The sequence below is a fragment of the Diabrotica virgifera genome, chromosome 7 (genome assembly GCF_917563875.1).
Source record: "Diabrotica virgifera virgifera chromosome 7, PGI_DIABVI_V3a".
NCBI classification, from domain to species: Eukaryota; Metazoa; Arthropoda; class Insecta; order Coleoptera; family Chrysomelidae; genus Diabrotica; species Diabrotica virgifera.
The window spans coordinates 147783704-147810398 of record NC_065449.1 but is presented as its reverse complement, the minus strand read 5'-3'; the positions used below and the strand labels follow the sequence as shown (position 1 = coordinate 147810398).

At 33.4% G+C, this 26695-nt stretch overlaps 1 protein-coding gene across 3 annotated transcripts in view; it reads right to left on the bottom strand.

The window, feature by feature from the left end:
• Positions 1–1512: 1512 nt before the first annotated feature.
• Positions 1513–26695, bottom strand: part of LOC114335388 (MATH and LRR domain-containing protein PFE0570w) — a 162316-nt gene continuing 137133 nt past the window's right edge. For all 3 annotated transcript variants that reach the window (XM_050656404.1, XM_050656406.1, XM_050656405.1), the window contains 3 exons: positions 23072–23259; positions 14086–14372; positions 1513–1874 (listed from right to left, as the gene is read on the bottom strand). In XM_050656404.1, the coding sequence (XP_050512361.1) occupies positions 1578–1874; positions 14086–14372; positions 23072–23259 (772 nt within the window). In that variant the 3' untranslated portion in view covers positions 1513–1577. The remainder of the gene's footprint in view (positions 1875–14085; positions 14373–23071; positions 23260–26695) is intronic.

Genomic DNA, 26695 nt, shown 5'->3' with positions numbered 1-26695 from the left:
TCGAGTTCGTCGATTTTTTTGCTCTCAAGTGTAGTCACTAGGAAATAATATTGTAGTTATAGGATTTTGATTTTTGTTTATTTTGTTTCTCTTTATAATTTTGTTTGGTTGATCTGTTTGTATTTTTTCTCGTTAATAAATTCTTAGTACCTTTCGATAGCTTTTTGAACCGTTAGTGTTAAAGACATTTCTAAATTACTTTTAGTTCAACGGATTTACATGTCGAGAGAAAGAGTCGGCGATATCAAATAATTATCTAGCATACGAATTAGTACCTTTTCCATTGGTATAATTCGTTAAGGATGGCATGGGAAAAGTTACCAAGTAAATATCTTGGTGTAATGTTTTTACACCAGTAGAGAAATCCTCCAATAACAGTCATAGAACTCATTTTGTTATCGCTGGTGGTTTTCTGTTACATAAATTGGTTTGGGGTCGAAATTCGTCTTTAAACAACATTCTTGAGAAGAACTTGCCTTTGCTTTGAAGGCCGCCTCTGCTTTCTCTTCTATATATACTTCGAAAGGTAAAACCCACTTTTTGAATACGTGGGTAAGACGTATTCTCCTTCTCATAGGCATCTTTCAGTACGTCACAGTTTTTCGATTTCTTTCTAACGCATTAAGTTCGAAGTGACAGAAAAAAAGGTACGTCTGTGATTAAAATCATTTATACCATTTATTGCAGTTGTTGATAGATGGCGCTATAATCGAACAAAAAATTATTTATGTATTATCTATACGACTATGTACATGTATTATAATACAATAATATATAATACGACTATGTATTATAATCTGAATTTATAAAACTATACAAATCAAAGAACATACCTTTTTATAAATGAAATAAAGACAATTGATTTGTTTTTACACCAAATTACGATTACGATTCTGACAACTGTCAGTTTTAATTAAAATGTCATGCTATGATATGATTCTCTACATCAGAGGTCGGCAACGTTTTTAATGTAAAGAGTGAAATACTAAATTAAAAATTCATGGCGGGCGCCAACTATTTTTTGACCTAACAAATTTATGAATATAAACGTATAAAAAATATACGTTTTGAATTTTTTGTCTAAATTAACAATAGTTTAAGGGCGCATTAAAATTTATTGAAGGGCGCAGTGGTGCCCGCGGGCGCCGCGTTGCCGACCTCTGCTCTACATTATTAAAATCATATATTACATCATTAATGACACACTCTGAAAGACTGAGAAGAACTTTAAATTATAGTCGTATAGATATGTAATAGGTAAATAATCAGTAAATCGGTAAACCCAAATCTTTTTTTTTCGATTATAGCTCCATCTATCAACAACTGGAATAACTGTTATTATACATGTGTATGTATCACGGACGTGCTTTTTTCTGTCACTTGCGTCACACTGAAAAAAGACTGAGAAGAACCATACCTAGAATTAAATTTTAGAAGACATGTCAAAGTGATGAAATATATTTTGCAATAATAAAAAAGTGGTTTGATTTATATTAGATAACCCAACAAATTCAAAGTATAAAAATATATTTTTATATGAACAACTTTTTAATAGATACAAACAACTTAAGGTAACTTCAAATGAACGAAAGATTAACAAACTTCATGGTTAAATACACATCACTTAAAAATACATCATTCTTGATCAATCCTTCAATTCCTGCTTTTAATTTATGCTGCAACATTATTTTCAGTTCTGCCACTATTTCGGGGTTGTCATCCATATAATGCGCTCTTAGAAGGTTGTTAATTCTGCTTAAATCGCTATCTGACAAAGGTTGGGTAGTTATCTCAAACTTGTGTATTTCTGATGGATATACTCCTATCCATTTGGCTTTAGGTACTGCTAGATAACGAGAAAGATGAGCGTTTTTCTGAAAATTTTAAATATAAGATAAATAGCTACTATGTCTAGCTAACTGAACTTGTTGATTTTAGCGTATCGCATTTTTGAGATATTTATAAGATAAATAAAATTTAACGTGAAGTAAAACTCCCTGGTGTAGTTGGTGTATTTAATAAAAATTTAAAATTTTTTTAAAAATCCAAAAGGATTACGTTCAGAACGTTTTCGGACTTATCAGTCCATCATCAGTGAACTCCCTGTCCTTGCTAAATAGCCACAATGCCAAACACTGGTTAAGATGTATGTTCCAACTACATATTAAAATTTGCAAAAGAATATTTGGCCTAGATTGGAAGCCAATGGATCACTACCATCAACATGATGCTCTACTGTATCACATTAAGAGATTTTTTAAGTGATTAGGTCTTCATTGAACCACGTTTAGTCTGTCAATCATTGACAGTGATTAGGTCTTCATTGAACCACGTTTAATCTGTCAATTATTGACAGACTAAACGTGGTTCAATAAAGACCTAATCACTTAAAAAAAATATCGTAATGTGATACAGTAGAGCATCATGTTGCTGGCAGTAATCCATTGGCATCCAATCTAGGCCAAATTCTTTTGCAAATTTTAATATGTAGTTAGAACATACATCATAACCAGTGTTTGGCATTGTGGCTATTTAGCAAGGACAGAGAGTTCACTGATGATGGACTGATAAGCCCGAAAACGTTCTGAACGTAATCCTTTTGGATTTTTAATTTTTTTTTTATTTTTAATTTTTATTAAATATACCAACTACACCAGGGAGTTTTACTCCCTGGTGTAACCTTCGGGTATTATCCCGTTTTATTTATATTTATAAGATAATTTAGAAGATTACAAATTACAATTTGCTAAGTTAAAATTGATTCGATATAAAAAATAGTTGATCATGCCCAATTTATAGGCAAACTGCTCCGTTAGGTGATTGATAAATTGTACCTCGCCGCAGCTGCATGACAGTGATGGCAGCTTACCCCATTTGTGCAACATCGACCATCTTGAGCTCGGTGATGTTGAGTTCTGATGCATTAAAGGGTCGATTTCTCATAACTGCGTTAATCTATGGTTCAATTGACTGGGGTTCATCCTTGAACTTCGGTTTTGTTTGGAAATGCAATTCTCATTGTCAGTTCGCATTCTACATCTTTCGAGAAATGTCAATAGATGGCGAAAGGTAAAAAACTATCGCCATTTTGTGTGACCTTTTTTATGCTGTTTCTGAATAAAGTTAAATTTAAGTATTTATAGTCAAACAGTCATTTTAATAATTATAAATAAATGTAATAAAAACAAAAATAAAGTTATCGTTTATCGTTAGGCTTAATATAATATAATAGGTTATATTTATATTATGACAGCGTTTCATTTGAAACCTTGAAATCATCTGAACTTTGTTTTGAACGCCCGAATTTCAGCGTTTAAGCTGTTGAACGTGAATTAAGAAAGACGATTTTGACTTTAAACGGACGTTCACTAAAAGTTCAGGTTAAACTGGAGTTTAACTCGATGCGAGAAATCGGCCCTAAGTGTGCACTAGTTCTTACGTGGTAGATCAAATCCAGGTGTATCTATGGTGCAAGGTATAACTATATAGTATTTGGTTGAGTTTTTGACCGTTCATGTATCCATCTCGTGATCAGGTTGATCATTAGGTGGTTGCGGCTGATTCTGCGGTTTGTATTGGAGATTTTCTGGAGCGCAGTCGACGTTTGGTTGTACCTTCTATGAATCTTGTTATATTATTTGGTGGGCAGATTGAGTCGGCTAAGGTGTGGTGGTGGTGGTGGACTGTTGCTCAGCACTGGTAGCCAATGGGTTGGTGTAGATTTGATTACTCCAGCGATCATTATCATGGTGTTATTTAGATGGGCATCAATCTTTTGAACGTGGCACTGTTGATCCATATTGATGCGCAATATTCAGCTACATAATAAACAAGAGCTAAACCTGAAGACCTAAATGTGGATGCCGATGGCCTCCATGTTGTGCCGCAGAGCTTCTGAATGATGTTATTTCTGGTTTTCAGTTTCTCGACAACTGTACTTAAATGTTCTAAGCTTAACGTTCTGTCCAAAACCACGCCTAAGTATTTTGGATGTTTATTGTCTTTATGGGTCGTGTGTTATTAAAGTGAACGTTAAGTGTTTTTGACGCCAGATTGTTGTTTATCTGGAAGCAGGTTACTTCGGTTTTAGAGGCATGGGGCGAAGTCTCCATTTTTGAAAGTAACGTCCCATAACCGCTAGGTTTTTCGTCAGAATATCTTCAGCTTCTTCTAGTGATTTTCTTAGTGTTAATAAAGCACAGTCATCAGCATAGCTAAACTTTGTTGATGTTGTTGTCGGAATGTCTGCGATGTAAAGGCTAAAAAGCAATGGTGCGGGTGCCGAGCCTTGTGGTAGACCATTTTTGAGTTTTCTCGGAGTGCTTATTTTGGATCCCCTAATTACTTGAAATACTCTGTCGGTGAGCATATTTTCTATTAGGTTCAAAATAGGCCGCAGTCGCTCGTCTGTGATGAAACGTCCACTCCACATAATAACCCACGGTCAATCATCGGAAACTACTTTTGTGGATCCACAGCGTAGCGCTGCAGCGTGGTCCGTCTGTTTTGAACCTTATTCTAGCGGTGAATTTGCAAGAGTGCGTAAGAGTTTATAAATCATTCCTTCTCGCCGGACAGTGTCGAAAGCTGCTGAGATATCTATGAACGCGGCAGAACCCTTGAGTCCATTTAGCATTTCTTTCTAATCACTTTTGTTGAAAACTACAAAAAATATTACAGTACTTGTGCTAACTGAATGACAGAAATGACAAAATTTTCGATAATATGAACGGAGCCTAAAAAAGCTAATAATTTCCTTAAAATGTATAAACATTTTCAATTTCTTTGCAACACGAAATTGCAGCAGTTGCATAATACTCTGGTTAAATCGGAGAGTGCAGGAAGAGTCTATACCGGTTTCGGAGGTTTTTTCCTCCTCATCAGTAGTACCATATCCTCTTCTCTCCGATTTCCCCAGGCATCATATTTTGGGCCTTTCCGAATTGCAAAGAACGAAATGTCACGGATGTACTAAAGCCATCTACCGAAAAACAAAGCAAGTTATCAATCGAAGTAGCACAGAAAACGACAATAAATATCGTTCCCATACTAGCAGATTGACAACAGGTGGAATACTTTCTTTGGTTACAACCTCCCGAGATTTTCAAAAATTATAAATCATTCAGGATGCCGAGGAAATTAAGATGAGAGAATTTTAAATAATTCACAACCCATCTGCTCAGCGTGGTAAAAGTTCCAACAAGAAACATTTTGTTCTTTGCAATTCGGAAAGGGCCAAAGTATGTTGCCTGGGGAAATCGGAGAGAAGAGGATATGGGACTACTGATGAAGAGGAAAAACCTCCGAAGCCGGTATAGACTCTTCCTGCACTCTCCAATTTAACCAAAGTATTATGCAGCTGCTGCATTTTCGTGTTGCAAAGAAATTGAAAATGTTTAAACATTTTAATTCATTTACTCTTTTGTTGAGTACTAAGGAATCTTTCTTGTTGGAACTTTTACCACGCTGAGCAGATGGGTTGTGAATTATTTAAAATTCTCTCATCTTAATTTCCTCGGCATCCTGTATGATTTATAATTTTTGAAAATCTTGAGAGGTTGTAACCAAAGAAAGTATTCCAGCTGTTGTCAATCTGATGATATTTATTGTCGTTTTCAGTGCTACTTCGATTGATAACTTACTTTCTTTAATAATTTCCTTTTTCAGCTTCAATCTTTAAAAACTCAAATGTTCTCTGGATCAGTTCCTTCTACTAAAATGATATGCCCTAGATCGTATCCTATCTTTGAAAAAGTGAACATTTCTTATAATTTAGCTTTAAATTGTCATTTCTCAATATTTTAAATACCTCGCTTTTTCAAATGCTCATCAAAGATTTTGGACATAATCATATCATTATATCAAGATATATTAAGCATGTTTTCCAGGTAAGTCCTCTTAAAACCATTTTCATCAGACATTCAAACGTAGCTGGAGTATTACAAAGACCAAATAAATGGTAGAACCTGGAATCAGTAGAGATCACGGCAAGTTGAAAAAGCTGTTTTGTCTCGATCATCTGGATGTACCATAAGTATTTAGCACTTGATAAATTATTTAGTGTATCTAGTATTCGTCGAAACAGATAACTCTGTTTGTGTAACTCTGGTATAATCTTCTGTATTCTACACACAAGCGAGTAGATTCATCTTTCTTAGTTACTAAAACTAACGGTGAACACCAGGGACCCAAAGGTTCCTCGATGATATCTGCATTTATCATACCGCATCATATTTTCAACTTCTTTGTGTCTAGCAAATGGTAGTATGTCCGTGGAGCTTGACGAATTGTACCTCCAGTGTAAATATCTATGTTAAGCTAGACTAGTACGTCCTGTAAATATGCCGGATTAAAAAGTGTCATAGTTTTCATCAATAAATAATTTATCAATTTTAATTTCGAAATTAAACCTTAACTGTCTTTATTTATCTTCGTTCTTACTCACGAATTGAGTACTAGGAATCAAAATTCGTTTGATCTTCACCTAGATAAATTGATGCGTTGTGAAATGCATATCGTAGATTCCCCACGTCTATTCATTTATCGCCACTTTTCCTTGCAAATTATAGAAGGATGGGGTACAGGTGAAAATCGGAATTTGTTTCCGACTTTCCAAGAGATCCTTTAGATTTTTAAATTTTTTAACACGTTGAAGGACAGTGCATCAAATGTATAAGCAAGAAAAAACGACAAACAAAAAATAATAAAATCCTTTATAAAAGGTAGGTATATATTTAAAATCCCTAAAAAGGCTATCACAGAACTAGTTTTCGATTGGTTGACCAATCATCATCAGTGCTTACGTGAAATTTACATGCTAACCACCAAGATATAGTATTAAAAAAATATGTGGGTAAAAACCCTTTACAAGCAATCCGTCAAGGAAACATCGGTTAAAAATGCGAACGTTCACATGTCATCATGTGAATAAGTCAAACCATAGCTCAGATGTTACCTGGGGCGTATTAATGGAATAGTTTAAACATAAATGCTTAAGTTCGCATTTTTAACCGATGTTTCTTTGACGGATTACTTGTAAAGGGTTTTTACCCACATACAGTCGGAAAAATGAAAGAATACCCATGAACGATCACCGTCATCAATCACATATTATTCAGATTATTAATAATATATCTCTCTCGTTTGTTATTTATGAAAAAAACAGCAAATACAAATATGTGATTGATGTGATCGTTCATGTTCTTTCATTTTTTCGACTGTATTTTTGTAATACTTTATCTTTGTGGTTAGCATGTAAATTTCACGTAAGCACTGAGGATGATTGGTCAACCAATCGAAAACTAGTTCTGTGATGTAGCCATTTTTAGGGATTTTAAATATATAAAGGATTTTATTGTTTTTTGTATTACAGTGGAACCTCGATAAGTCGGCCCCCGATAACCCGGAAGTCCGGCTAACCCGGACCGATTTTCTTTAGACAAACATTTCAACAATAAAAATGTATGTAGTATGTATTATGTTAAAACTTCGCTTCGACCATTAGGTTATTCGCATTATAATATTTGAGAGATAATGGGTATTTGTGTAATTTGAACTATACGATAGTAAAAAATGACTCATGGCACACGGCGGAGGTGCCAGAGCGATGTTCATTATCTCGGGCTATCGCAAACAACAGGCACTTGTTATTCCTTTATTTATTTCCAACTGTCTTTTAAAAAATTATTTTTTAAACAATGGTCTTTTAAACAATGAAAGAGCCGCTGTTCTAAAATAACATAACATTGTTACGATGGCAGACGAAATTGACACAACCGAAACAGACCTAGAAATGAACAATATTCTATATACTGTCTATACCAGCGTTTCCTAAACTTATTTTTCCGTGGCCCGGTTATTTTTGTGCTTATCCTTCGTGACCCACTAATTTTTTTGTATACCCTGGTATGTGTGTGCAAGAAAACATTTATTTTAGTTTTATATATTTTAATAAAGAATCATTAGCTCAAACAAAAATGTAATAAAACAAAATAAAAAGTGGTAGCAAAAAAAATATTGTATTAATGAGAATTATGCAGTTGTTTCTGGCTAACTAAAAATTTCACGTTTGGAGGAAAATATGTTAATTTTATCCTCAGGTACATACTTCCAAACGTTTCTATATTTATTTTTGAGGAAAACCAGTGTTGAAAACCCCACCTCGCACTTATAGGTTGTAACAAAAGGAATTAGAAACTTTATCGCTTTTTCTGCAAGAACTGGGTACTCCTGGCGTCAAGACAGCCAAGAATCTATCAGTGGCATTTTGTCAAGTAGGTATGTCTTTGAATGCCCTATCACACGATAGTTTAATTACTGACTTAATATCTATATAAGGATGTTCTGTGTCGGATTCTACTTTAAATGGATTCCTTATCCATGCTTTATTGCTGTGGATGGGGAGAAAATATTCTTTCAGATTTGCCTCCAGTCCTAGCAAGTGTTCCTTGAAAGCCGCTGAAATCTCATCCGACAATCATTTCACGTTATACACTTTTTGTTTTGTAGTTTTGTTAGCTTTGTAATTTCCTGCTTCTGCGCGACGTGTCCACAAATTAAGTTTTTTTTATTGCAGCTTCTACCTTCTCCTGTACTTTAAATACAGTTACATTTCTACCTTTTAATGTCATATTTAAATTATTGTTGAAGAAATCAAAAATATTACAAAGATAGTAGTGGCGTTAGTCAGAGCGCGGCCTTAAAAAGCAAGATGTGAAACGGCAAGGCGAGACGACCCAGCATTTTGCTTTCGTGGCCCGGTACCGGGTCGCGACCCACCATTTGGGAAACGCTGGTCTATACTATACTCTATATAACTATAGGTAAGTTAGATGTGTACTGTGCATATATATTCCATGTTATTTTAATTATAACGGACTTTATATATAAGTATACCGTATTTTATTAATTTTTACCATGCTCTCCGGCTAACCCGGATTTTCGATAACCCGGATCGGCCGCGGTCCCGATTAATCCGAGTTATCGAGGTTCCACTGTATATGGTATACAACCAACTACAGGAAAACTTTTTCCTTGTAGATTTTTATAAGGAAGTGTTATGACACTACATAATATATGTATTTTGCATAGTATAATAGGGAAAAATGCAACGTCTATAGACGTTGTGTCACATTCCATCAATGGAAATTAGACGTCTACAGACGTTCTGTCCGTTAACGTGTTAAAACGTTGCTTTTGATAGATGTTGCTATTGCGTCCATTTGCAAATTATTTCTTATTAATTTGCTTACATGACAGTTGGATTTGTTTTCGATTCAGAGCACATCACGGGCTGTTCTGAAGAGATCAAGAGGTCAAAAAGTACATAAACAGATGGTGGTGGTCTCTGAAACGGAATTAAATCTTAACTCAAAAGTCTAATAAGTCAGGAAATAAAATTCGAAATTATTTATCCTCTGCGCTTTTTAAGTTGGAAAAATAAAGCATAACAGAGTGGCGAAATACTCGACAAGGGTACCCAGGTGCTCCGATGAGGAAACGGTTATTCCGGAATACGTATAAGCACATAGTAGAGGCTCTGTACTGTAATCAAATCTGAACCATCTTTTCTTTTAGTTTATACCTTATTTAGTCCAGAAAGCCACTGCGCATCCGCTAGGAAAATATTCTAATTCGGATTTTTTGCACAATCTTACTCAAAAAGGACTCCTTTTAACAAATTTGCATGTTGCCAGGACCAAGAGGTGGTCAAAAATTTTTTAAACGTTTTTTTTTGTTTTTTTCCTAAAATTATTTTTTTTGCATGGAAAAAAGATTTTTTAGGTTTTTTGGATCATTCTAAACAGAAAAGGTCTTTAGTGACTTTTCTCTAAAAATGATAGTTTTTGACATATAAGCGATTAAAAATTGAAAAATTGCGAAATCGGCCATTTTTAACCCTCGAAAACTATGTGAAAAACTGAAAATTTTAAATGTTGCCAAGGTAGGTAGATATTCTTTAAACATCGATTGATGAAATCCCGAAGAGTTTTTTGCAATACAATATTCAAAACTCCTTTGTTTTTTAATTGCTAATCAAGCGTGCGCGACACTATTCTCCATCGACAGTATGGTGCAAATGAAAGGAATAAATTCGTTATTTCGTAAACCGGCGACTTTAAGGAAAAATCCCGAAACAGGTCGATTTTTATTTTTAAGTTATGATATTATGGCATATATGGTATACTAGTGACGTCATCCATCTGGACGTGATGACGTAATCGATGATTTTTTTAAACGAGAATAGGGGTCGTGTGCTAGCTCATTTGAAAGGTTCTTCAATTCTCTATTCAGTAATATAAACATTTACATAATTATTTATACAGGGTGTCCAAAAAATTTTTATTAAATTAAATTATTTGACAAAAAAAGAAGTAGAAGGACACCCTGTATAAATAATTATGTAAATGTTTACATTACTGAATAGAGAATTGAAGAACCTTTCAGATGAGCTACCACAGGACCCCTATTCTCATTTAAAAAAATCATCAATTACGTCATCACGCCCAGACGGATGACGTCACTAGTATACCATATATGCCGCGATATCATAACTTAAAAATAAAAATCGACCTGTTTCGGGATTTTTCCTTAAAGTCGCCGGTTTACGAAATAACGAATTTATTCCTTTCATTTGCACCATACTGTCGGTGGAAAATAGTGTCGCGCACGCTTGATTAGCAATTAAAAAACAAAGGTGTTTTGAATATTGTATTGCAAAAAACTCTTCGGGATTTTATCAATCGATGTTTAAAAAATATCTACCTACCTTGGCAACATTAAAATTTTCAGTTTTTGACATAGTTTTCCAGGGTTAAAAATGTCCGATTTCGCAATTTTTCAATTTTTAATCGCTTATATGTCAAAAACTATCATTTTTAGAGAAAAGTCACTAAAGACCTTTTTTGTTTGGAATGATCCAAAAAACCTAAAAAAACTTTTTTCCATGCAAAAATAATAAGTTTAGGAAAAAACAAAAAAAAAACGTTTAAAAAATTTTTGACCACGTTTTGGTCCTGGCAACATGCAAATTTGTTAAAAGGAGTCCTTTTTGAGTAAGATTGTGCAAAAAATCCGAATTAGAATATTTTTCCTAGCGGATGCGCAGTGGCTTTCTGGACTAATTCACCTTTGGTGGATATTAAAGGAAATAGTTCGCTGAAATTATTAACACGATGAATGACAGGACGTGAAATGCAATTTAGATTTCCCTTGTCGAGTATTTCGCCACTCTATTATGCTTTATTTTTCCAACTTAAAAAGCTCAGAGGATAAATAATTTCGAATTTTATTTCCTGACTTATTGGACTTTTGATTCATAGATGGTGCTATTAGCATCTTTGGTAATTAGTTTGATAATTACCCGGAAGGGATGAAAGGATTTTATTTCAGTTCAGTGCCTCTACCCAGGTGCTCCGATGAGGAAACGGTTATTCCGAAATACGTATAAGCAGGGCCCCCGCTACCATATGTGCAAAGTGTGCAATGAACACGGGCGCCATCCTTTAGGATGGCGCCCGTGGAAAAATGGATGGCGTCCATCCTTTAGGATGGAAAAAAACAAGGAACAAAAAAACAAAAATTAATTTTAAAATAAAAGTTGAGAAATTAAATAGGATTCAGTTTAAACACACACGAATATTTATTAGTATATCATCCAGTTACTGCCGGTTCCCATTTGCGAGAACATGTCAGAAGTCAGGCATATTAATTTATTTTGTTATGCTTTTATTCTGTTTGTTTCATTTTGATATTTTAGCATACTAATAATAGTCCATTTACTCACGGTTTTTGTTGTAAATTTTAAAGAACCGCTTATATTGACATAAAATTTGTCATACACATAGCTAAAAAAAAAAAAAGAAGTGATACCTACTGTACCGATGTGTGCTTTTACTCTGGGGGTAAAAGGGATATTCTCAGGGGAATACGCCCGAGAATACCTGGGGGTATTCTCGGGGGTGAGAAAACATTCGTTCAAAATAAGTCCGGAATTGGATAAACTGACAAGTTCTAAGCAACTTTTGTTATATAAAAATTTTCGCTAAGTCAATTCTTTTCGAGTTATTTGCGAGTGAAAATGTTCATTTTTCAACAAAAAAAACCGTTTTTCGACGGTTTTTCGCAATTAAAAACTAATTATTTTATCGAAAAAATACTCTTAGCAAAAATATAGCTTACAAGAAAGTGAAAAAATAATTTATATAATAATATGAAGTCTGCAAAATGCAGAGTTGCAGCTAATGAAAAGTAGGTTCTTATTCGTCAAATTCCAAATCGAATATTTCAACGTGAAATAACTAAAAAATTAAGCACTTTTCGGGGAAAACTCATTACAACTTCTTTAAAATGTTTAGGAAAAGCTTTATGTATATATATGATCTGTAAGTTTCATCAGTTTAAAGGGTACACGACAATTAGACCGAAATCATTAGACCGAAAGCAGTAGACCGAACTCATTAGACCGAAAAGCACTTTACCGAATCCTCACTAGACCGAACAGCATTAGACCGAAATGGTACATAAATTAAAAAAGATTGCAGTAAATTATGCTAAGATTTTGTATAGGTATCTGCCTTTTTGTTTATTGTATTTTTTTGTATTATTTTATATATAGACTGTGTAAATTGTTACTCTGTACAGTTTGATATGAAATAATTTTCATCCGTTAAACAAATAAGTGAAGATAAAATTAAATTAGGGTAGAGTGACGTTAACACCATTTTAACTGTTTATAATATCCATCCAAATAACATTTAGTTGTAATTACATTAGTCTTATCTCTTTTACTGCGGCAAGTAAAAAGAACTGATTTTCGGTCTTCTGCTGTTCGGTCTAGTGAGGTTTCGGTAAAGTGCTTTTCGGTCTAATGAGTTCGGTCTACTGCTTTCGGTCTAATGATTTCGGTCTCTTTACAGTAAACCGTTTAAAGTGCTCATTTTTGAAAAAATTTGGTTTTAAAGAAATTTTCAGTCTTGAAAAAATTTATTTTTCCAAATAACTTTAAAATTAATTAGTGATACCAAAAATCTCAAGCAGTAAAAAAATGTAGATTTTGCTTTTCTGAATATTTTGGATGTTTTGTTTTCCTGTAAGACAAAAATTTTAAGATATGGCTGTTCAAATTTTGCATACACTCATGATTAGTGACTCGTTCAGCCCTTTCGCCCTTTTAACTACAGCCTTTGCAAAAATGAGCACTTTGAACCGATGAAACTTCAGATCATATATAAACAATACATAAGTAAAGTTACTTATGGTGAAGCGGTAACGATTAATTTGGTATGCTAATTAAGGGGTGGTTTTCATGATTTTTTACCAAATAGAAGGGACCAACAATATTTTTACCTTACTTACTTTTGATGTTAAAAAAATATAGCTTCTTTTAAACACTTTAAAAAAGTTGTAACGAGTTTTCCCTGATAAGTGCTTGATTCTTGGTTATTTTACATTGAAATATTTGATTTGTAATTTGACGAATAAGAACCTCCTTTCCATCAGCTACAACTCTGCTTCTACTGGGTCTGCAGACTTCATACATAGGTACTTACACCATTTTTTTCACTTTTTTATAAGTTATATTTTTTTGATAAAATACTTACTTTTTGAGTTATTTGCAAAAATCCGTCTAAAAACTTGTTTTTTTTGTTGAAAAATGAACATAAATTTACTAGCAAATAACTTGAAAACTATTGAAAAGTATTGACACAGAAAAATCTTTATAGAAGAAGAGCTATTTAAAATTAGTCATTTTATCCAATTCCGGACTTTTTTGAATGTATGTTTCAAAAAATAAATAAAAAACATGATCCAAAATGCCTTAAGGGGCACCAAAATCCTTATTGCACACAGGCGCCAGTACCTCTTACGGGGGTCCTGCGTATAAGCACATAGTAGAAGCTCTGTACTGTAATCAAATCTGAACCATCTTTGCTTTTCTTTAAGTTAAATCTTAACTGCCTATATTTATCTAAAAATTAATATTTGTAACGTTGTTCAAGACCACAACTTTGTTGAAAGTTTTAATGGAGATAAATAACTTAATTGCGCATATGACGATGATGATGTTGCAAATATGATACTTACAATAGATCCAAACTTATAATTCAACATAATCTGAATGCCGTGAGGATCTGAGTCTACCAAAATAAACACAGGGAGTGACATTGAGGTCCATAGTTTTCTTAGAAACAGTTGCGTATTCAAATCGGGATAACCTTTGCCTGTGATCATAATAAATGGTACATTTAGTTTAGTTTGGAAGTCTTCGTCAATTAGTTTTTGAAAAATAGCTTCCTTTTCGACTACTAGTATAAATCGGGCCGTTGAATGTAATTCTGCTATATCTTCTATATCTTGGGGTATTAGTGTAGCTAAAACATGTGAACAAAAGAATTTGAGAATTAACAACTTCATGTACAGTAATTGAGTAGTAAAAAGACTAAGTTTTCACTCTAATGGCATATAAAACAACATAATGCTATTCTACACCCCACCAGAATGAAAACAATGGGAACCTTCTCTGGTTACACTTCCGAGGCTTCTACAATTTGCAAGCCATACGGATGCTGAGACTAAGGAAGATGAGGGAATTCTACAATTTACAATTCACGTCCCATCTGCTCAGCGCGGTAAAGTTCCAACAAGAATGGTTCCCTTCATACTCCACACAGAGTAAATGTAAATCAAAAATGAATAACCATTTTCATTATGAAAATGGTTATTCGTTTTTAATTGAGTAGTGTTTATTTAGAGGATAAAATATACATATGTATATGAAATTCATATATCCTACAGTTATGAAAAATGAGCTAATGATGAGTATGCATATATTTAGGGTTGGTTGAAGTAAAAAAAAATGGTTGTAACGAGAGCGTGTGATCTTGTAACTGTGAGAGCGAGTGCAGTGGAGCGGAAATTACTCCTAAAAAGTGCGTTTAGTACTTGGGAGTAACTCTGCCCACTAATAGAAGTTGAGGTAAGCACCTGGGGTGGTGATCCGCATGGCCACGCATAGAGCGCCTCGCTGGGGGATAATACCCAACATCGGCGAGCCTTATTCGCGCATCATGCCCAGAACTTATTCTGAACTTACCCAGAGCGAGAACGCCTGCGCATAATCTGTTCAGAGGGGAAAATTCGACCTTCTCGAACGCCCAATTTTGTAATGCGCAGGCGTTCTTTCTCTGGGTAAGTTCAGGATGTAGTGCACGAATAGACTCACGAAGGATCTTGACACGCACAGACAGAACAAATATGTTGCGTGTGGCAAGCGCCTACAGGACTGTGTCTTCGGCTACAGTGTGTCACCACCGACTACTTGCCTACCCATTAGGGTGCATCGAAAAAATAAAAGTTGGAAATGTTATATCTAATAGCGTGAAAAAGTTGCTACTGTTATTTTTCAGCATATTAGTATTTTTAATTTTTTTTTCTAAGCAAATTTTCTGCCCCCCACGACCTTGAATTTTATTAGATATTTGATTTTTATGAAAATTTCAATTTATATTATTTGGAATAAAATATGTGCTAACTCGATCTAAGATCATTTAAAGAAATTTAAAATGTTGTCAATTACAAATTTAAACGATATTTAAAGTTTTATTTGTTTTTTCAGTCTCCCCAACCCCTTTGAAATGTCCCGCTTCGTGAGTCCGTGCGTGTAATTTTCACTTATGTTTGGTGTGATGCCTTGCTTTGTTATTATTGTTGTTTGTAAATTAAAGATTTTTAAAATAGATAAACCACGACCATGGGGAATGAAATCAAGATGAGCTGTGAACCGCCCCATTTTTGGGCAACCACCAAATATACCTGAAAATGTTTAACCGAAATACAAACAAGCGATGAAGTTTTGTGGTTGTAAGAGGATAAAAAACTCAGCAAGAAAGAGCCAGAATTTTCTGGTATTGCCGACCAGGTTGCAATTAAATTGGAGGAAATATGGAAAAAGGCTTTAATTCCAATAATTTAACATACAAGAATTATTCAGCTTTTAAGAGCCTATCATGACAAATATTTGAAACTTATGAAACCATTTAAGAAAAGGCAAAACAGTGAATTTTACAAAAATAAAATTCAATGCTTTAAGAACAAAAGTAAAACTACACGTTTCGATCTTGCAGCATTCAAATGTGACACTCTGATTAATTGTCTTTGTAGCAAATATAAAAAAGTGCCTCTGGGTGAGCGCGAATTTCTATTAAATCAAAGAGGTCCCAAAAAATGGTGATTAGCTCGATTGATAGGAAAAAAAACAAATATAATCTCAGAGAGAACAACGGTTAAAGAAGAAATTTACCGACGCAAAGACAAAACTTTAGCTCAAGTAAAAAACAGTACCTAGTTTTATGGTCAATCTATCGTGGAAGAACACATAACACTTGTGCATGAGCCAGGGTGCAAATATTTCAGATATGGGTGTTCGCTGTGTGGTATATCAGAAAGAATCAAATCCAGCTATTGCATGTGACGAATCAGTCGTAAATACTTAAGGGTGATGAAGGGCGTTAGAAGAACAGCTTCTTAAAAAACCGCTTCAGTGGTTTGTATGTCTGCGACATTCAAATGATCTACCCCTTGGACATCAAAAGAAGTTTGCCAGTGATCAAATCAAGAAACGTTAGGGTCTTCAAACTTTCTTCCATAAAAATTTTGATTCACACGACTACTTTGAGTTAAGCTTGTGACACAAGCTTCTCTAGCAGTTTGTGGAGCGTATTCGAGGGATAAACTCGAATTGATTCCAGAAAAACTATGCCTCACTTTAACGCTAAATTGGAAGACATCTTCGAATAGAATGCTTTTACCATATTTTTTTGTAATATTTATATACCTAATTTTGTAATTTGCTTTATATTTATTTTAGTATTAAAAAACTTGGGTGACGTCAGGGAGACGGATAAGTTAGGCTATTTTGTTATAAAAAGAATGTTTTTTTTACTAAAATACTAAATAGTGTGTTAGGCAACTTTAGTAAGCTATTACATTTTCGTTTCGAAATAAAAATATTTTTCGTCTGTTAACATTTTATTAAAATTTTTAATTGTGTTAAGGGGGCAGAAGATATTTTCCAATTTCGAAAAAAATTTACCAAAATACGTAACAGTTGATTGGGCAACTTTTGTGAGGTATTACTTTTCCATCGCAAAAAAAATTTTTTCTTCTTTTTCGATGCACCCTACTACCCATATCTAAGTATGTGAAATGACCCGTTTACTTAAACGAAATAGGAACAGCGGTGTGACAGAGTACGAGGGGTGAGGAGAGAGATCCTTAGCTATAAGGCTGTGGCAAGCTGAAGGGCAGGCTACGTGGCACATTGGATCAAATCCCTCATACCGGACTTAAAGACGTGGCTCGATTGTGGACACCGGCAACTGGATTATTTCTTGTTGCAAGTGTTCCCGGGACACGATTGCTTCTGCTCACAACTCTTCAGATTTAAGAAAGTGACGTCGAACAACTGCCCTTACTGCGACTTGGTCGAAACTGGTATAAGATGGGGTATGAATAGGAGTGAATAAGAGAGAGCAAATGAGGTTCGTTCTGAGTCTGTGACAGATTATAATAGAGAGGATGAGAATAAATTGTGAATGAGAGATAAGGAGGGTTTTAGTTGATAATATGTTCTGGCCCTAGCAGAAATTGCGGTTTAAGTCACCACTTGTCGTGGGCTCGAATGTCATCTCAGCAGCAATGAGTGAATCCTACATAACCAGGGACACGCTTTGGTATCTTATGAATATTTCCCATCCCACTTTTAAAATTGAATAAAAAGGATTGAAATTCAGAAAGACATTTGACTAAAAAACCAACATTACAGACCCGCATTCTTCATTTTATTTTTTAGCACCAAAAAAATTGCAATTAAATTTCCTATTTTGCGAAATGTTTTAATAAATAGATCATTAATAGTTTTTGTGTTGAGAAAAGTGAAGAAGCTTTGAAACTCAGTGTAAAAAAATTAAAATTGGTTAATAAGATGCGCCTGGGGAATTGTTTAAGGGGCTCTAAAAGTCTTTAAAGTAAAGTTATAAAGTCGACTGGCAGCAAGCTAGTGGAAATGAAGATGAAAAAGAAATGTTAACTCTAAAGAAAACGCAATCAACATTTTAAATGCCTTAATTCTTCTGAAGATTTTATTACTAGTCAATTTTTTTAATTTAAACGGTAATCAAATGTCTTTGTACAAAATTTTGAATACGGAATTTGGATAACACGAATTTCTTTTGGCTCTTTCAGTTTCAAATTCTGTAATCAAATGTCTTTGTAAAGAATTTTGAATACGGAATTTGGATAACACGAATTTCTTTTGGCTCTTTCAGTTTCACATTCTACACATTCTACGGTAATTATTTCCGGCTATATACAGGGTGTCCCGAAAAGATTGGTCATAAATTATACCACAGATTCTGGGGTCAAAAATAGGTTGATTGAACCTCACTTACCTATATACAATAGTGCACACAAAAAAAGTTACAGCCCTTTTAAGTTACAAAATGAAAATCATTTTTTTTCATATATCGAAAGCTCTTAGAGATTTTTCATTGAAAATGGACATGTGGCATTCTTACGACAGCAGCATCTTAAAAAATTAAAGTAAAATTTGTGTACACCATAAAAATTTTATGGGGGTTTTGTTCCCTTAAACCTCCCAAACTTTTGTATACGTTCCAATTTAATTATTATTGTGGCACCATTAGTTAAACACACTGTTTTTAAAATATTTTTGCCTCTTAGGACTTTTTCGATAAGCCAGTGTTTATCGAGATATTTTGAATATATCGAATCCACCACATATTTGTATATGGTTAAGTACGATTATAGAGACCTGTTAATAATCTGAAAATGTATTTATAATTTACATTTTTAGGTATATTTTGAAAAAGAAGCTACATCTCGATAAAAAGTGACTTATCAAAAAAAAAAAAAAAAAGACTAAGAGGCAAAAAAGTTTTAAAAATACTGTTTTTAACTAATGGTACCACAATAATAGTTTAATTGGAACGTACACAAACATTTGGGGGGTTTAAAGGAACAAAAATCCCGTAAAAATTTTATGGAAATATATTAAAAAAGAAGCCGCATCTCGATAAAAACTCGCTTATCAAAAAAATAATAAGAGGCAAAAAAGTTTTAAAAATGTTGTGTTTAACTAATGGTACCACAATAATGAATTAATTGGAACGTACACAAAAGTTTGTGGGGTTTAAGGGATTAAAACCCCCATAAAATTTTTATGGGGTGGACAAATCTCACTATAATTTTGTTTTAAGATGATCCTGCCATAAGAATAATACTTGCCCATTTTTAATAACAAATCTTTAATAGTTTTCGATATATTGAAAAAAATAGATTTTCATTTTTTAACTTCAAAGGGCTATAACTTTTTTTATGAGCACATTTGTACTAAGGTAAGTTAGGTTCAATCGAGCTATTTTTGACTCCAGAATGTGTGGGTATAATTTATGACCAATCTTTTCGAGACACCCTGTATATTGGGTTTTAGTACAGAGCTGTTTTTCTAATTCGGTTTTCTTAACATAGTGGAGTCACTGAAGGTGGATATGAGCTATTACCTCCGATTTCGTTCAACCTCCATCGATTTGCATGAAAATTGGTGAGTGGTTAGAGGATATCTCAAGGAACAAAGGTGACATGGTGCCAACTTGCGCTTTTACCCTGGGGGTGGATCCCAACCCTTCTCGGGGTGAAAATTATTTTATCAAAAATAACCCCACAATTAGATAGGGGACAAATTCTAAGCAAAATTTGTTATATAAAGTTATTAAAATAAATCAAAACTTTTTGAGTTATTAAAGATAAAATTTTTTTATTTTTCGTAAGAAAAATGCATGTTTTTAACCGATTTTTCATAGATAACTCAAAAACTATAAGTTTCTACAAAAAAGTTGTTATTCCCAAAATTGAAGCTAATAAAAAATTAAATAAACTTCTTATCAAAAAAACCTTTTAATATTAACTAAAAGTGAGTTATAGGTACCTAATTGAATGCATATTTTTTTCGGTGAGTACCCAAATCTAAGTATTCAAGCTTAAATTACGGGAAAATAATGCATTTTATAACATAAACTTATTAAACATTTGTGAAAGTACTTAAAAATTTCAATCAAATGAGATACAGAACAAGTTAATATTGTCCTTTTCATGAGCATTTTTCAGTGCGTAACAAATGATAGGAAAAAGGGTAAGTCCTTGATAATACACATTTATGACATTTATTCTAACATGACATTTTAGTTAAATCTGACAGTTGTCACATTTTATTTTCAATTTGGAATAAAAACAAATCAAATGTGTTTCTTGCATTTATAAAATGGTATTTTCTTTGATTTGTATAGTCTTATAAATTATACAGATTATATTTGTAATATTATTATCTAATTAAAAAAAATATTTTTTTATTATGGCGCCATCTATCGACAACTAGAATAACTAGAATAAATGTTGTAAATGTCTGTAATCACGGACGTGCCTTTTTTCTGTCACATACAATTTAATGCGTTAAGGCGGGTTCTCATTAGTCAACCTCATTGATCAATAGCGTTGATTCTATGGAACTGAACATAGAATTCAAATTCACACTATTTCAAGGATATTGAATTCGGTCTACAAAGTGCTAACTTTAATAACGACTGTAAAAAAGAAAAGTGTGCATGCTGGCGTTCGCATTGGGTGTGAATATTTAAAAAACGTACTTAAAAATAGGAAAACAAGAACATCTCTGACTCTCTTTTGCAACGGAAACACCTCTTAAACGTTTTGGTTTATGGTGGTTTATGTTTATACAGATCATCTGTTCCTGTACCACTTTTATTTGCTTTGAATATTTTATTCAGTTCAACTTTGTAGGTTGTCCGGATACTTTTTTTAATATCGTTTGAGTCAGGATTTCTATTTCCATTCCAAAACGATTAGCTTCATTGCTTTTTTCCCGCTTTATTATATTTGTATATTGTTCACTCCTAATTATCCATAGCACTCCTCTCTCTGGTATAGTTAAAGAAACTTGCAGATATGGTTGTCTCTCCATTTAAAATGTGATATTGTTCACGAAATTATAATATGTCTATGGTTTTCACAAAGAACTTAACCTCATCTCATATTATGCTTACTATTTAACTCCACAAAATACATGTCAACGCAACTGAACGCTAGTTCTCACTGTCAACCATTGTTCTATTTGATAGAATCATTTCCATTGATCTATCAAAAGTAGGAACGATTTTCACTTTTATTGAAACACCATATGATAGAACAATATCGCTGAATCGACGTTCATATAAATCTATTTTTCTTCTATAGCATAGAATCAAGGATATTGATCAATGAGATTGACTAATGAGAACCCGCCTTTAGAAAGAAATCGAAAAACTGTGACGCACTGAAAGATGATCATGAGAAAAAGAATAGCATTAAAATTTATGCTCAAAAATTTTTTCAAACTTAATCTTTTAAAAAATTTTCCAAAAAATGTTATCGTTTTTTTCTAATAACTCCATTAACTTTTAGGATATCAGGTTCACCTGAACACGGTTCGAAAGGTAATTCCAAATTCTATTAAAATGCGTTAAAATTAATCTTTTAAACCCTTACTTTTTTAAAAATCAAAGATTAAATGGCCACGGTTACATGGTTCTCGCAGCAAAATTTAAGTTTTAAACGTTTCTATCTCGGTTATTTTTCACCCTACAGAAATAGTAAAACAGGTATAATATTTTATATAGAAAAAACTCAAATTTGGTTATTTACCATTTTTTACGTATATTGAGTATTTTTATAGTTATTATCAAAAGAAAATGAAAATGACGATAATTTTAAAAATTCTGATTTTTTTACATTATTTTTTTTCAAAAATTTGCATTCTAAACGGGTGAAAATTGTTAAAATCATTACTTATGCTAATACAATGAAATTTTGGTAAGAATTACTATTAATTTAAATTTTTGTGGAAATGGCGTATGTTTTATTTTTCACTTTTTCCTAAAAAAATCGAAAGGGTTCTCTTCGTTTCATCATAACTTGCTTAATTTTCATGCTATTAACTTCTTCTGGAGCTCATTTGTTAGGCATTCTGAAGTACTTTGATAAGTGTTTATATTGCAGGTATATTTTATAAAATGCATCGTTTTCCCGTTATTTAAGCTTGAATACTTAGATTTGAGTACTCATCGAGTAAAATATACATTCAATTACCCATACCTCACTTTGAATTAATATCAGCTTAGTACTTTGAGTGAACAGTGTATTTAATTTTTTATTGTCTTCAATTTTGGTAGAAATAACTTTTTTGTTAAAGCTAATAGTTTTTGAGTTATACGTGAAAAAAAAACTTTCAAACATGCATTTTTTTAAGAAAAAAATAAAATTTTTGATCTTTAATAACTCGAAAAGTATTGATTTATGTTAATAACTTAGGGCCGGTTGTTCGAACGCTAATCAACAATGATCATTATCAAATAATTAATTACTGTCAATGTCAATTGTTAAAACATAATTAATTACAATTATGAGACTATAACCAATTAATATAACAATAATTATTAACATAATTAATAATAAATCTCATAATTGTAATTAATTATGTGTTCAGCAACCCAAACAAAGTTGACATTGACAGTTTTGGTGACAGTAATTAAATATTTAATAATGATCATTGTTGATTAGCGTTCGAACAACCGGCCCTAAATATAACAAATTTTGCTTAGAATTCGTCCCTCTATCGTTTTATGGTATTATTTTTAATAAAATAATTTTCACCCCAAAAAAGGGGTGGCATCCACCCCCAGGGTAAAAGCGCAAGTTAGCATCATGTCACCTTTGTTTCTTGAGGTGTCCTCACCAATTTTCATGAAAATCGATGGAGGTTCAACGAAATCGGAGGTGAAAACCTTCAGTGACTGCACTAACATTGTTCATCAAAAGTTTAATCAAAAGTCAATAAAAAAAACTTCCAAACCTATTATTAAACTAGAAGGAGAAAATATTCGTTCTATAAAATCAGCTGTTTGAACTTACATTTTTCTAGGTATCATTTTTAGGTACATACCAGATATACTGCAGTCCACGACTGAACCATGTGCCATAAAAATTTTTAAATCCCCTAACACCAATCCCTTCTGGCTAACCACATTAAAAGCCCACGGCCCTACATCCAGGATACAACTGATGGCATTTATAGCTCGATCGATGTAATCTTGATTTTTTACAACGTGTTTCATCTGGTAATAAAGCTCTCTAGATTAAACAGAAATAAAAATAAAATTAAATTCACTGACTTACTGTTTTAAAATGGTAACATTATTTCACAAATTAATAATCATGCTAATAAAATTATCATAATCATCGTTCTGTCATTTCAACCCTACGTGAGCCCTAGCCATTACATGCTCTAGATACATCAGTGCCAGATTCTACCAGAGCCGTGATGGAGAAGAAAATAACTTATTGCACACATATGCTTATATGTTTATATCTTTAGAAGATATAAAAAGAGTAGAACAGTAGAAAATAATGATTGTATGTGGAGTCGAAGACAAACAATAAGGATCGCATGCAATTTTTCCCTCGTTGCCACATTTTAAAATTGAAAAAATATATAGGGAATAATCAGATTTTCTTGACATATCATTCCTATTACAGCGAGCATTTCATTGACTAGAAGTTGTGACGAGTATATACGACGTCATTATTATATTTGGTGAGATATTAAAAATGGTAACTGACGTATGTCATAATATTGGATGTTAAATATAATGTCAAATTATTGTTTTCAAATTATATTTTATTTATTTAGTTTAGGTATATTTTAACGACAGTTTACTTTTTAACCAACTTCATTTTCCCTTCCCTATCCTTGATTGGTCGATTAGGTCGTAACAGTCTTGTTGATAGGTTTAGTTAGGCGTTAATTTTATAAGAAATATTGCTGGCTAAATGGGCACAGCTCCCAAAGGCCATAAAAGAAACACAATCTTACATAACCTTCTATAGGACAACATGACTTTGACCCTCATATTACAGATAGTTATCTTTGTTTCACACTTTTAAAGAAAAATGGAAATAGTACCTATAGCCGGTAGCTGCTGTGGTAAATACGTATATCGATGGTGAAAGTTCCCAACCTCCTATGTCATTTTTTGGCTATTTTGTTTTGTTACCCTAAATTAAAGAAAATATGTATTTTACTGTTTACAAGCTCCTATGTCGTTATTTCATTAATTGGCTGATAGATGGCCATATATGAAATAACAACATAGGGGCTTGTAAACAGTAAAATTACATATTTCTCTTTAATTTAAGGGTAACCGAACAAAATATCTAAAAATTGACATAGGAGAATGAGAACTTTCACCATCGATATGTTTTTTATTTGACAACAGCGCTTTCGTGCTAAACTTGACGGTAGCGAAAAAACTAATATATGAGGAAAAATTTGTTGAATTTGTTTGCCGTTAAGTTTGTACCGGTGGATTATGATGTCATTAAATCTATGATGTGCATGCCTAATTGTTTGACTTTTACTTTGTGATGTGACTATTATACAGTGGTAAAAGTTAAATGGACTAAATTCATTATTTCGTGACTGACCGATTTTGGAAATAAATCCCGAAACAGGTCGATTTTTGTTTTTAGATTATGATTTTTTTGCATATATAATAATAGTGACGTCATCCATCTGGGCGTGATGACGTAATCGATGATTTTTAAATGAGAATAGGGGTCGTGTGCTAGCTCATTTGAAAGGTTATTCAATTCTCTATTCTTCTTATTTTTCTTCTTTAAGTGCCTTGTCCTCCCAGAATATTGGTGATCAGTCGCATGATCTTTACGTTGTCCACAGCTGTCCTAAATAGTGTCGTAGTGCTCCCTCCTTACCACTGGCGAAGGTTCCAGAATCCAGAAGCCAGGATGTTTTTCTGCATCCAGGGCCGCTCTCTCCCTCCATCTATATTTCTTTGTTCAGTAATATAAACATTTACATAATTATTTATACAGGGTGCCAAAAAAGAATCTTTTTAAATAAAATAAATTGACATAAAAAGAAGAATGTATATAATTTATTTAATTCAAAATACATTTTACTGCTGTCAGAAAACAAGCAAAATGTTAAAAAAAAACTAAGTTTTCAATCTAATTGCACATAAAACAACATCCAAAAATGTTATTCTACATCCTACCAGACTGAAAACAATGGGAACCTTCTCTGGTAGCACCTCCGAGGCTTCTACAATTTGCAAGCCATAACGGATGCTGAGACTAAGGAAGATGAGGGAATTTTACAATTTATAATTCACGTCCCATCTGCTCAGCGCGCTAAAGTTCCAACGAGAATGGTTCCCTTCGTACTCCAATCGGAGTAAACATGTAAATCAAAAATAAATAACATAATTCCAGTTCAATCAGAGAGTGCAGCAAGCACCTCTACCGGTTTCAAAACTTATTAGTCTCTCATCAGGAGGCAAATATGCTGCTCTCTCTGACCCAACTAGGACAAACCCCGGCGTGCAGTCACGGATTGCAACGAACGAAATGGCAGGGATGCCCTAGCGGCAACTGCTAACAAAAAACTAAGTTTTCAATCTAATAGCACATAAAAAACCTACATCCTTCTTCTTCTTTAGGTGCCTTGTCTGTATTCAGACGTTGGCCGTCATCATGTTAACAATTTCCTGAAATCTCTCTCTATCGGCTGCTGCGAGAAATAATTCTTCTACTGTGCAGCCACACCATTGTCTAATATTACGCAGCCATGAAAGACATTTGCAGCCATGAAAGCCTTTCTACATCCTACCAGACTGAAAACAATGGGAACTTTCTCTGGTAACACTTCCGAGGCTTCTACAATTTGCAAGCCATAACGGATGCTGAAACTAAGGAAGATAAGTTAAATTTTTATTTATTTATTAAGCGCAACAGGCCTTGTAGGCCGAGGGCTAAAATGTTTACATTTCTCATTACATAAATAATATAATAAATAACTTAATATAACTTACATAACTTATAAAACTTATACATTTTATTTAATTACACTTCAGTCTTTTTATACACTCCTTCACCACCTCTCCATCTCCTCCTGTCCAATGCTAGTTCTTTCCATCTCTCAAAGTTACTTTTCTTCAAGTCTTCATACACACTGTCCTTCCATCTTTTCCTTGGCCTGCCTTTCCTCCTCTTTTGTATTGGTCTTCGTGAGAGTACCATTTTTGGCATTCGTTTACTTCCCATTCTCTCGATGCGCCCCAAGTATCGTATTCTCTGTGCTTTGATCGTCGTCGTGATCGTTGGCTCTTGATATAGTTCTTCCAATTCTTTATTGGTTCTTCTTCTCCACTGACCTTCTATTTTCACACCTCCATATATTGCTGTTTGCATTTTTCTCTCCCATCTTTCTAAAAGGTCTGTTTCTGACTTTTTGAGCACCCATGTTCGCATGCGTATGTTACTGTAGGTCTGATAACAGTCTTATAAATTCTTATTTTTGTTTTTCTTGATACGTATTTGGATTTCAATAATGCGCGTAATGCTCCATATTTTTTATTTCCTTTAGCTATTCTTGCCTTTATCTCCCCTTCTTCATGACCATTTTCATCTATTTTGGCTCCCAGGTAAATAATTTCTTTGGCTCTTTTGAACGAGTATGTTTTTTCTCCATCTATTTGTACTATGATGT